The sequence below is a fragment of the Capricornis sumatraensis genome, chromosome 12 (genome assembly GCF_032405125.1).
Source record: "Capricornis sumatraensis isolate serow.1 chromosome 12, serow.2, whole genome shotgun sequence".
Lineage (NCBI taxonomy): Eukaryota > Metazoa > Chordata > Mammalia > Artiodactyla > Bovidae > Capricornis > Capricornis sumatraensis.
Window position 1 is genome coordinate 34,475,994 of NC_091080.1, and position 13,357 is coordinate 34,489,350.

Sequence of the window (13,357 nt, forward strand, 5' to 3'; positions counted from 1 at the left end):
TCTCTTTTAATTTTATTGAATGAAAGATTCTTTAAATTATATAGTGCTTTATAAGTTTTCAACATTTTCTCACAAATGATTTTATATAATCCCATAATAACTCCCCCCTTTTCCCTAGTTTTAACCACTAGTTCATTCTCCATGTTTATGCAAAAACACTTCTTAAGTCAACTGCTCATCTTCAGAAGCTGTTCTTTCATATTACTTGTCTAAGTATGTAACTTCTTAATATAGATTTGTATTTAGAGCAGGAAAAATAAGCAAGGTATTTCCAAATGTGTAAGAAAACGGTACATATTACATAATATGCATAAAATGCCTCTTTTTTTTTCATAATATTTCATCATAATTTCCTGGTAATACTTCTCATTGATTAAATTTAAAAATTAACAATATTGGAGCAGTGGCCAAGGTTCTCATCCTTGAGTAGTATTCTTTGCTGGTCCATAATGTACATGAACTATAAATGAGCAAAGATAGGAAAGAGATCTTTTAATAGGAGGGCCCATATTTCTTTTATTTTCCTATTTCTCCTGTTTTTATTATTCATTAAACTCTAGAAGTGGTTGGTTATTTTAACAGATGTTTGTTCTGTGCATACTTTCTAGGCTAGCACATGTGTAAATCTTATTATCTGTGATTTTATAAAAAGTTTCAAAAGCACAAAGCCAAAAGCATTAGAAGTAGACTGTATATACAACTCAAGAAACTAAGCCACATTATCTTTCAGTGTGTATCTGTCTATTCACCCCTCAAGAAACATGGCCTGAGAAGAGATTTTTGGTGCAAATACCAAAGGGAGGAATTGACTTCAGAGGGCAATCTGGGTATATAAAGCAGCGCTTCCCAAACCTTTATGTACATAAGAATCACATGGGCTGCTTATTAAAATGCAGATTCCAATTCAGCAAGTCTGGGCTAGGGCCTGATCTCCTGCATTACTTGACAAGCTTTTAGGTTGCATGGTACTGGGTTCCACAGACATTGCTTTGAGTAGAAAAGCCTTAATACAAAGTTTCTCAGTCTGACTGATCAGTTGAAACATCTAGGATACCAGTTAAAGCCCCGCTTCAGTCCAGCTTACTGAGTCAGGTCTCCAGGGGAGGGACATGGGAATCTGAATTTTTACCAGATGCCCAAGTGAGTCTATTACTCTTAAAAATCGTGGTTACCAGAAAGATGAGAACTTTCAGTTCACGGAGTCTGGTAGAAAATACATGGAAAATATGGTTTGAGTTTGACGAGAAAATGGAGATTTACAAAAATTTTACCAATTTTAATATAACTTCCCTAGTGTCTTTCTGGTTTTGTCCACACTGTTACGTGACAATTCCAGTAAAGACCCAGCCAAAAGAAAAGATCCTGGTCCTAATCACCTCTGACATCCCAGTTTTCCTAAAAGACAAATAGGATACCTACTTACGGAGTAAAAGGAAGAGGCATTTGTGTTCGTTACATTTGTTTAATGGCAAAAGAGATCCTAATTTTGTTTTATTGTAAAACTAGTTGGTCTAATTGAATCTATATCAGGAGAATTTTAAACGACTTATGCATAAATAGTTGGTGTTATTAGTGATTCAAGAATTCTTGTGCTAAAAAGTGTATTGTATTAAGTTACTTAGGTTTTTTCTATCGTCATAATACTGGTTTCATTATATCTGATGTCTCTTGGTTTGGTTGCTTAGGTGGAAAAATATGCCAAAGTAGAAAAATCTATCAAGTCTGATGACTCACAACCAACAGTCTGGCCAGCCCATGTAAGTAACCACTGCAGGCTTCATTTCTTTTGATGCCGTTCCTAATCTGGGATCTGAATTTATTAAACGTACAATAGCCTTTTCTTTGGGATCTCCTTCTGTTTTTAAAGAATGGCAGGTGGATTTTTAGCCACTGAGCCACCAGGGAGGCCCTCTTAGACAGTTTTAAATAGGTCTACAGACTGTGTGTCTTAATTGCTAGATATAAGTTAGTGTGTCATTTTTTCCTGGCTTTTGTTAATTCTGATTATGTATTTTCGGAAGAGAGTATTTATTTGGGATGCTTTTTTTCAGGATGTAAAAGATGATTATATATTTGAATGTGAAGCTGGTAATCAGTATCAGAAAACAAAGCTGACCATTTTGCAGTCACTTGGTGATCCACTTTACTATGGTAAAATCCAGCCATGTAAAGAAGATGAGGAGAGTGACAGTCCGATGTCACCGTCCCAGTGAGTTCTGTTAAATACATGTATTTGACCAAGTAAACCATCAAGAGTTTATTCAGTGACTACTGACGAGCTTTTGATGAATAAAAATTTTCCTTTTTTGTTAGTTAACTTCAGTCAGATTTGGCAGCAGACCTCAGTAAACTTAAATTGTAGTTACCATATTGTTCCAAGAGTTCTTTAAAATAGTAATTTATTTTTTAAAAACTATGCTTAATTATTTTTATATTTGCTATAAAATCTATGCCTGTGCTGTTGTTTTGGTATATTTATATGCTGCCACTTATGACTTAGGGGGACTTCCCTGGTAACTCAGACAGTAAAGAACCCACCTGCAGTGCAGGAGACCTGGGTTCAACCTGAGTAGGGAAGATTCCCTGGAGATGAGAATAGCAACCCATGCCAGTTTTCCTGCCTAGAGAATTCCATGGACAGAGGAGCCTGGCGGGCTACAGTGCATCGGGTTGCAAAGAGAGACGATGGAGTGACTAACACTTTCACTTCCACTTATGACTTTAACCTTTGTGAGCATAAAGTGCTTTTGGCAATAAATCGTTTAAGTGGGAAGCAAGGTTACTGTAACTGTAAAAGCTGTTTAAAATGCTTGATATTCTAGCATTGCCTGTAAGGACACAGACTCAGTGCTTCATGCAGTTACTGGCTCTAGAAATATATTTACGTGGGACTTCCTGCAGTCCAGTGGATAGGACTCCACGCTACCACTGCAGGGCCAGAGATTTGATCCCTGGTGATGGAACCTGGATCCTGCATGCTGTGCGGTGTGGCCAAAAACAATAGAAAGCAATAAGTACAAAGTTGTTCCTCATTATCTGCAGGGCACTGGTCCCTTGACCCCTTGGGTACCAAAATCTGCAAATGGTCATGTCTCTTACATCGAAATAGTACATATTTGCAACTTATGCACATCCTCCCATATACTCTAGGTTATAGTACCTAATACAATGTAAATGCCACGTAAATAAGTAGTAAATACAACTTAAATGTTGTGTAAATAGTTGCCAGCCCATAGCAACTTCAAGTTTTACTTTTCAGAACTTTCTGGAATATTTCCCTCCCACCCCCCCACCCCCCCCAAATATTTTCACTCCATGGTGGTTGAATCTGAGAATACAGAATCCGCAGATATAAAGGGCCAACTGTAGTTGAATTTCCTAAACTTATGGGTCACATATGTTTACTACAAGGTACCCAGTATTTAGTTTTGTTTTAATGTTTTATTATTAGTTCTCTTCTTTTAGTCAAGTTGATGCTGTTTTGAAAGGAAGGAAAAAGAGAACCTGAGCAGAAAAAAAAGCAAGAGCCAGCTCTATGTTAAATCATAACAAAATACGAGTTGAAATTATAGCAGAAAGATGGATTTTAAAGAATAACCTCACCAATACCTAAGTAAAAGTCACTAGGAGAAAACAGTAGCAGTCAGGGGATCCTCAGCTACTATTTTATTTATACTTAGTAGAAAGACCAGATATTTTGATTAGCCATATTTTTTTAAAGTCTTCCCTGTAGAAACACATGCTGGTCATTTTAATTAGTTACTAACTTTTCTGAAACACAGTGGAATGACATATGATCTCTCATTTAAAAAAAATTGGTTCAGAAAGCCAACTGATTATATTTGTTTGACAATTAGAGAATTGAATTTTTTGCCTTTTACTTCAGGACATTGCTGCAGAAATGCTCCATGGCTTGTTACCTTCCAGTCATTCTCCCATATTCATAAATTACTTGATTTAATAGCTATGAAGTTAAAGTTTGAGCTGCATTAACAAGTTTTTTCTTTTTTTTTTTTTTACATTTTATATTTCAGCTTCTCCACAGATGATCATTCAAATTGGTAATTAAAAAATAAACAAACTCACTATTTTAATCTGTTAAGAAATCATATAAATGTCAAATCCTTTTAAAAGAGTTGGTAAAGACTTTATTTGAATTGGTGATAAACGCTTCTTTGTCAAAATGTGCTCTAAGGTCCTGCTATGTAAACATTAATAATGACTTCCAAAATCAAAAGTTTAAAGCGAGAGGAAGGCCACAGGCCTTGCACAAGGTAGTTCAGTGAATTTTGCTGTAGGACAGACACTTGTAAGGGTGTGTAGCACTTAGCAACTTTCAGCCCCAATAAATCTCCCTTAAATTAAATCAGCCAATTTATTCACAGAATTATATTGTAATGCATGCAAGACTTGGTCATCATTTAATATTTTTTAATGTGTTTTCAATATTTTTTTTCATATCTTGATAGATTTTAATTCTATATTTAAAATTACTAAAAGACTTCGAAAGTAATCTCGGGGCTCCTTAAAACAAGTCTATTTAATACTTTTCTCTTTTCTTAAAAAACAATTTAGGTTCGTTATTGGATCAAAGACTGATGCTGAGAGGTAAAAATATTTGCATCTTTATTTTTGATTGGATGGGTAAGATAAACTTTATTCTTGTAGGATAGAGAGTACTCCATTAGGAGTCAAAGCTTTGATTTTAATTATATCTTATCTACTCCTAGGATTTTTAAATAGAATTAAGAAAGTAACAAAAGGATAATGTTTAAAATATAGCTTTATTTTAAATAAAACTTAGATGTATCTATAGTAGTTAAGGAAAATGAGTTTTCGGTAGTACTTTAATCAGAATATAAGTCAGAGTCACTGTAATTCTTTTGGCTGCTTATTGGTGGATTTTATTTTAGAGACCTGTAATTTTATTTTAGAGACAAGATACTGAAAGGATCTTTAAATCGTTAATTAGCAAAATGTTTTCAGCTTTAGCTTGTTACTGAAAATATTAAAAGACTGTGCTTTTATCAAAGATTAATTGTCTAAATTTTCATTTTTGTGTTATTTTTCATAGAACTTTTTTCATTAAGTTATTCATTTCCTATGTAATAAATTTATGTTTAAAATAGAGTTAGCTAATCATTACTTGTTTTCCCGCTAATATTTCAGAGTAGTCAATCAGTACCAGGAATTGGTCCAGAATGAAGCCAAATGTCCAGTGAAGATGTCACACAGCTCCAGTGGCTCAGCCAGCTTGAGTCAGCTTTCTCCAGGGAAAGAAACAGAAGTGTGTTTGGTTAACTTTTTTGTGCTATTACTTTTTCCTGCCTGATTGTTCTCAAGGATCTGAGAAATATTAAGAACTAGTTTTTGAGGGATTGTTGCCATCTAGTCGCTAAGTCATGTCTATCTACAACCTACCCCATGGACTACAACACACCAGGCTTCCCTGTCCTTTACCATCTCCTGGAATGTGTTTAAACTCATGTCCATAGTTTTGTATTTACTTTTAACTTTAATTTTCTTTTCATTATTTAACTTTATATAATGGAAATTTTCAAACATACACAGAGGTGTAAAACAAAAAGTGTAATGAACATCTATGTATACTGGTCACCTGCATGTATATATATGTCTTAACAGCTGTAGAAGTATGTGCTACCTCTACAGCTGTCATTTTTCTGGGGAAGATTCAAGGGTGAAGCTTTGCTGTCATCTTACTCTGCTCTTCTCCTTCAAACTCAAGACCTTTTCACTTGGAAATAGTTCTCCCTTTGTGAAGTTGCAGTCTTTTGAAACGTGTAATACCTAATCTTTTTAAACTCTGTTTTCATCCAGAAGTTACAGTGTTGTGAATTTGTGAATTTCTGATTTGACTTCATTTTATTGAGTATGCTTAATATCATTGTCTCTCAGCAGCCTGAGACCGTGTCAGTTCAGTCTTCAGTACTGGGGAAAGGAGTGAAACATCGACCTCCACCCATCAAACTTCCCTCAACCTCAGGAAATAGTTCCTCAGGTATTGCATTCCTTAATTTTCTGTAATCTAGAATAAGAAACAGATAATCATAATCCATTTACTCATATTTTGATTTGCTCAGCATTTTTAATTGTAAATCTAAGAAGTAGCGGAATTCATCAAATCTTAAATTGTAAACCTAGCAAATAACTTCTATATTTTTTCCCCTAGGTAACTATTTTACACCACAACAGGCCAGCAGCTTTCTTAAATCTCCAACTCCTCCTCCTGCTTCTAAGCCACCAAGTCTTTCTCGGAAATCATCCGTGGATCTTAATCAAGTTAGCATGCTTTCTCCAGCTGCCCTGTCACCTGCCAGTTCATCACAAAGTAAGTTGTAACTTAAAAATTCTTCATAAGCTTTTGCATTAGTGTTTCTTAAGATAGTTCTTCCAGTGAAATAGTGAAATCTGAATGTACTGTCTACCCAAAATGTACAAGTTTTAAGAAGCTTCAGGCAGATCTCTTGTTGGCTGTATGTATTATGTGTTTATTGTAATTGTATTTGTTTTTCTGTATTTATGTATGCAGCTTGTGTATACCTTTCTTATAGATTTGCAACCTACACATCTCCTGAAAAAAATAATCTGATAGCTAAATGTAGCAGTAAGATTCCAAATTATTTTTTATACCAGTGTACCTTAGGACATTTTACATTTTATGTAAACTATGCAGCTGATATGGAAAAAAAATGTCATGTGAGTTGTTGCTGCAGTCCTACCTTTGTAAATGTAAGAAGTAAACTGAAAGGTAGTTTTTTAATAATACCCGTACACTCTCCTTAATTGCTGTCAGTTACGAAAATGTGGGATGATCATAAAGCATTCTGAAGATAATGTAATTTTTACTACTGAATACTTTTTTTTAAACATCAAGAATAATTGCTCAAGAATTTAGGCATTAGTTTGAATTTCTTCAAATTAACAAATATCTGAGATATTTAGGTACCAACTTGCAAATAAAAAAAGCATTCCAGTTTTTTAGATTTTTTTAATAAATGACTAATATGTGCTGAAAGTTTTAGTACACTGCACAGTGACAGGGTGGTCTTTGCATTAGATGTAAACATCTTCATCTTGATAGCTCAAAAGGTGTAATTTTTCTGCCTTCTTGTTTTGCACAAAGAAAAAATTTATAAATTTCCTGAAAGTCTTATTCACACTTCTTATGTTGTGGGTATTGATTATTATGTTAATCTACTGCACACAGTTGTTACTTTAAGTAAGGGTTGAGTGACAGCTTCTGGACATTCACATTTCTTTCCTTTCTTTCTGCAGGACATGAAAGCTAAAAAAGAAAACACCTCAAGAGCTTTTGGTTTTATTTTTCTGGTTTTTGTTTTTTTATTTTTTGTTTTTTTTTTAAAGTTGATAAACTGTGCATACTTCATTCACAACAGATTTTCTATACATTCTACATTTAAACCGAAGTACACAGTTACTGTTAAAGATGCAGTATTATCTATCAAATACTTGCTTTATTACTGTGTTTTGTAAAATTTGTCTGTCAGGGTAAACTTGCTGTGTTAGGAATTAAATATGTATATTTAGGTGCCAAATACGATGGTTAACTGTATGTAATTTATTAAATATGTTCAGAGTTTTATCTCAGACTGTTAACAGAAAATAAGCAATATTTCTAAGTGATGTCCTAAATTAGTGAAATCGTAAATAACAAAAATTAATTTGAATTCCTTTTAAAGTTTTTAGGCCAAAGATAGCATGGTAGGAAACTAACTTTTAAATGGGTTTTGTGATAGAATACAAATGTATATTTTTACTGTTACTGTAATAGCATCTCTGATGGCATTTGTAGGTGATATACTGCATCCTTAATTGTAATTGAGTGTAGCAACACTCATGTATCATGTGTAGAAATTAACACTTGCAGTTAACTGCTTTAAAAAAAAAAAAACTGGAACAGACTGTCAGTGCTAAATAAGATTCCATTAACCTTATTTGAAAAAGGACTGGCCATTTATAACAAACTAGCAATTTTTATTTTTCTCAATGAGCAGGATCTGGAACTCCTAAGCCATCTACTCCTACACCAACCCCTTCATCGACCCCACACCCTCCTGATGCTCAGAGCTCAACTCCTATTACCCCTTCAGCTACCCCTACTCCCCAAGATTCAGGCTTCACCCCTCAGCCCACTTTGTTAACTCAGTTTGCTCAGCAGCAAAAGTCTCTGAGCCAGGCAATGCCTGTAACGACCATTCCTCTTTCCACCATGGTAACATCTATAACTACAGGAACCACAGCCACCCAGGTCATGGCAAACTCTGCTGGACTTAACTTCATCAATGTAGTGGGCTCTGTTTGGTAAGTTTGCATCAAAGCCCTGATTTTTTTTTTTTTAAGATAATCTAAAATTATTTGTGAAATTAAAAACAAATTGTATATTGTTGAAACTAAAAAAAAATGGTTTCTGCGTGACTAGAATTTATCTCAGCAAGTATGTTTGAATTTTAGATAGTAATACATCTATTATAGGCACTAAGGTGGTACTACTTACTGATTTCACATTGACAGCAGCTTAGATTTTTCCTGTTTATCCTTTGTTACCATCTTTTATTCCATTGATGAGTTCGTTACTCTACCAGATTATATTTTAAGCCTTGGTAGATACATAGCACTTGATTTTTGCAAACCTCGCTGTTGATATTTAAGACAGAAATATCTGTGTTTGTGAAGCAGTTTGTTTTTTAATCCAAGGATTTATGTAGCTGATTTTTCTTTTACAGCACTAGCCTGCCTAATGCTTTGTCTTATTCTCCTGCAGTGGAGCTCAAGCTTTGATGAGTGGTTCAAACCCTATGCTGGGCTGTAACACTGGTGCCATAACTCCTGCAGGAATAAACCTGAGTGGCCTTCTACCCTCAGGGGGTCTGCTACCAAATGCATTGCCGGGTGCAATGCAGACAGCCTCTCAAGCAGGTCAGAATATTGGAAATAATAATCTCTAACAAAATTACACTCCATGCTTATGTTAAAATGTCATTTAAGTGATAAACATCTAACATCCTTTTTTAATGAAATATTATGTTGAAAATATTTCCTTTCAAAAGCTTTTAAAATTCTGATATTTGAATTAAAAACCATCTGGCTATCAAATTCTCTGAAGAAACTTGGTAAGCCTGTAAGTCTCTGCAGATTTTATCTTTGACTTCCAAACATTATAAAAGTAACTTTGATGGTTACCAGTGTAGTCCTGCTCCAGGTAAAAGAACCATATTTTGAAAACATATGTAAGCAAGAAAAGCAATATAGCATGACATTTAAAAGCCTCAGTTCTGAAGCCGGACTGCCTGGATTGAATCCTTCTTGTTCAACTTACCATAACTGCATAATCATAGCAAAGTTACCTTTGGGCCTCATTTTCCTTATAAATAAAATAAGGATAATAACAATACTTTACCTCACAGTTGTGAAGATTAAATGAATAAATACAGATGAGGTGTCTATGCCTGAGACGTGATAAACACTCAAAAATAACTGCTGTCCCATCATTAGTAGTAGTTTATTGTGGTAGTTGCAGTAATGTAATTACATGTACTGGGAAAATGTTTTTAACAACGTGTGCTACTTTTAAAGTTCTTTAAGAGAATGTATCGTAAAACAGTGTCATTTCTCACTCAGAAAAAAAAGATTAACAGAAAAACAAACTCAGCATAGTAAGAAAAACTTAACTATGAGTTAGGAGAAACTTGCTATGAGTCGGGGAAAGAGAATCCAAAGAATATAATTTAAATGTGTTTAATATATTGCTGTAGTTTTCTAATTCTAGCTGATATTCTTATTTTACTGTGTATAAGTATGCTTTAGTGGTAGGAGCCCTGGAAAATGGAATCAGTGTTAAATTTTGGATATTATATTTACATGTAATCCTTCTAATTACTGGTAGCTCCAAATGCTTACTCTAGGGCCTGGAAGAAGTCACTTAATTGTTCCCCCTCAACCTCAGTTTCATCTGTTCTGAAGCCGGAGTAAAAGTAGCTAACTTAAGTTGCTATTTACAAGAAAATAAATGAAGTGATATGGAAGTGCCGTTAGTAAGCTATAAAGCATTACCCAGATGTCATCCACCCTTAAAGGGAGTTATCTCTTTTTTTTTTTTTTTTTTAATGAGAATTCCTGGAGGGGCTATCCATATTGTCACATTTTTGTCTGATTACGCTTTTTCCATTTTTCAGACAAGCCTTTCATATTGTCTTTTGAGTATTATCTACCCTTTATCTTTTTTAAATACAATTACCTGCTTAGAGAACTAGTTACCTTTTAAACTAGAGTTCAAATTGGTATATTTACTGAGGAAGATATATACATACTTGAAGACTGCCATCAACAATCTGTAACACACAGTTCAAGCTAAGAATAGTTTTACACTTTTTAAGGTTTGTTTTAAAAAAGAAAAGATACGAGAAACAATAAGGGACAGAGTCTGTGGCCCACAAAGCCTACCGGAAAAGATTGCCAACGCCTGCTTTAGGATTTGCTCTGTATTGTGTCACAAATTTGGGGGAATAAGTTCAGAATTAACAAAGCATTGTTTCATGACTTTCAGCTTGATCCTTACACACAAAATTCAGTGTTCGTCAGCACAATTAATATTAGCATTTGCACTTTAAGAAATAGCACAAACCACACTGGTTCTCAGAGATGGGATTGTTATCACATACTGTTTAGCACTGAGAAATATAAGTAGATACCAATATGTGAAATGTATTTGCACAGTAGTGATAGTTTTATTATATCTGTAGTGTCTGCATGCTGCTAGATTACTTTTCCAGCCAGTAGTTTCAGTAGTTATAAAGAAGTCTCAGTTTCTGAAATACAGAATGTAAGGTACATCTTGTGCTTCACATGTTTGAATAAGATCTCATTATCAACAAATAGTGATGAAATTGGGGGGCCGGTTTTAAGAAAATTTTAAAGTATAGGAAATAAGCACATCTGTGCAGAGAGTACTTAAAATGTTGTATTTTTATATGCTAAAGTATAAAGTACCTCCAAGTATAATAAAGTTTTAATTTCCTGTTTTAACCATGAGTTTTATTTAATAGGTGTTCCATTTGGTTTAAAAAATACTTCAAGTCTCAGGCCCTTAAATCTACTCCAGGTAAACCTGAAACACTGCTTTTGATAGTTTTTTTGTTTTTTTTTTTTAAGTTTTTTATAGTGCTTTTTGTTTTTTAACCATGTATGTTTGCACATTTTAGCATTTGAAGTTCTGAGGTTGTTGAGAAGCATCTAAAAGTATGATTAAGTGGATAAGCGGGAAAAAATTGTACCCATGTACCACACTTCCATTGGCTCTGACAGCCCTGCCAAATTAAGAACTAGTTCCAGAGGGGAGAGTTCACAGCTGCCAAGAAGAATAACTTGCCTACAGTAGTAGCAGCAAATATACTTAGAAAGTAATTGTTCTGTAACAGACTTTTTATGTATATACATAAGTATTGCTGTTTGCTTACAATAGATTTTAAATATGAATAGAAGCTTTTTAGATTAGATGTGTGTGTTCTTTTCCTGAGGAGAATATGACTCAATAGCACAGTGCCAGGCAGGTGACTATTCAATCACTATTAAATAGTCATGCAGTAAATTCCATTAGGTTACAGTTTGTGTCGAGTGATGAGACTTTTCTTATTCGTTTTCTCAGTATTAACATATATAAAGAGAAAAAGTAGGTAGAGAATATTTAGTACATGTTGTGAACTTAGAGTATTCTGGGCTGTGCTTGGTCCTTTAAGGATTGCATTCAGTGTTAAGCCTAGTAGGTTGGAAATGGATGAGATTGTCTACAGAGAATTGTTAGAAAAGGTAGACATGAAAATAAAGATTTGGAGACACAGAATGGCAGAGCTAGGGATTACTGGAAAATAATAATCACATCCATCCAACCTGATATTCAGAAATAATAAATTAGGAAACACATTTAGAACTAAAACTTAACTTACTTCCTATACAGTATGCAGACAGTGTCAGTATTTACATACGCATCGCAGAATAATCCAATTATAATATGGACACATTGGGTTAGCTTGTTTAGCCCACTTTGCTGCATTTTGCTGTAGGAATTTCTGTAGGGATCAAGCTCAGTGTTAAGAGTAGTGGCATTCCTTAATAGCACTGATGATAAGGGCAGAAACCACCTTACAAATTACATTCTGCTACATTTTTATTATCTAACTAATTGAGAAGGAAACACTTGACCTGTGCTTTGTCCAGATTTACCTAACAATGAACTATGCTGAGTGTAGAGCTTTTGACCTAGACACCTCTTTTTTGACTGTACAGATCTAAGAGTTTCTCACTTGGTATTTGCTTGGACTTTGCCCCAAAACTCCAAAGTGTGTTTAACTTAAACCCCTATAGAATAAAGTGGAAAAACATTTGTTTTCTGATGCATTTGGAATGCATAGTTTTAGTGTTTAATGTGGAATTTTCTGGATGCTTCTTGTAAAAACGCTTTTTTATTATTAATTTAGATTCATAATGACAGAGCTTGTAATATCTCCAAACTAAATATGCACATCTAATGCATTTTCTTTTCAGCTTTGGACTTCCTGGCTATGTTATATAAAAACCTCTGGATTTGGGCAAAGCTAGACCAGATTTAGGGAAATGAGCTTTTTTAACATATATCCCTCATTATCACTAGCTTTTTTTTTATACTTGCAAATGCATTTAGTGCTGTTTTGTGTTAATGTATAAACAGTTAAGCAAAAGCAGTATGTTTATTTAGACAGCTAAGTATTAACTTGAAGCAGAAAGATTTATGTTGGAGATTACTTACGTATTTGAGAGCCAGAGTAATAGCACTTGAAAATTGTGTTTAAAGAGATTGTCCCCCCCCTTTTTTTTAAAGAGCAGGGAGTTTGTTTTGTTTTCAGTTTTGTTGACTTCGTTTTCCTCATCCCTGGAAGAATACCTGATGCATAGGGAATGCCCCAGAAACATTTGTAGAATAAGGAAATTTAAATAATCTGAAATTGCCTAATTATTTCTTGCTCAAATTCTTAATAGCTTCCAGGCGGCTCGCTCATTTTTAACACCCTGCAGCAACAGCAGCAGCAGCAGCTCTCCCAGTTTACACCACAGCAGCCTCAGCCCCAGCAACCCACAACTTCTAGTCCTCAACAGCCTGGGGAGCAGGTATGTCCTTTCTACCTTCCATATGATATCATAGAATTATATCTTTTTTTGGTATATTCCAGGACTATTTCAAGTGTTTTTAGACTGTTTGAACAAACTTTTCATATGCTGTCCTTTCTTTATTAACAGTAGTAGCTATCAGTAATCAAGGCCTATTTCTAATTCTCACAACAGCCAT

At 34.4% G+C, this 13,357-nt stretch overlaps 1 protein-coding gene across 11 annotated transcripts in view; it reads left to right on the top strand.

The window, feature by feature from the left end:
- SUPT20H (SPT20 homolog, SAGA complex component) overlaps nt 1–13,357 on the top strand; it is a 35,803-nt gene that overhangs the window by 16,174 nt on the left and 6,272 nt on the right. For 5 of the 11 annotated variants that reach the window (XM_068984642.1, XM_068984641.1, XM_068984647.1 and 2 more), the window contains exons 13-23: nt 1,686–1,757; nt 2,052–2,209; nt 4,035–4,061; nt 4,576–4,608; nt 5,170–5,287; nt 5,917–6,019; nt 6,191–6,349; nt 8,037–8,343; nt 8,804–8,958; nt 11,085–11,140; nt 13,051–13,179. In XM_068984642.1, coding sequence (XP_068840743.1) covers nt 1,686–1,757; nt 2,052–2,209; nt 4,035–4,061; nt 4,576–4,608; nt 5,170–5,287; nt 5,917–6,019; nt 6,191–6,349; nt 8,037–8,343; nt 8,804–8,958; nt 11,085–11,140; nt 13,051–13,179 — 1,317 coding nt within the window. The remainder of the gene's footprint in view (nt 1–1,685; nt 1,758–2,051; nt 2,210–4,034; nt 4,062–4,575; nt 4,609–5,169; nt 5,288–5,916; nt 6,020–6,190; nt 6,350–8,036; nt 8,344–8,803; nt 8,959–11,084; nt 11,141–13,050; nt 13,180–13,357) is intronic. The other 6 variants (XM_068984649.1, XM_068984652.1, XM_068984651.1 and 3 more) reach the window with 3 other exon arrangements.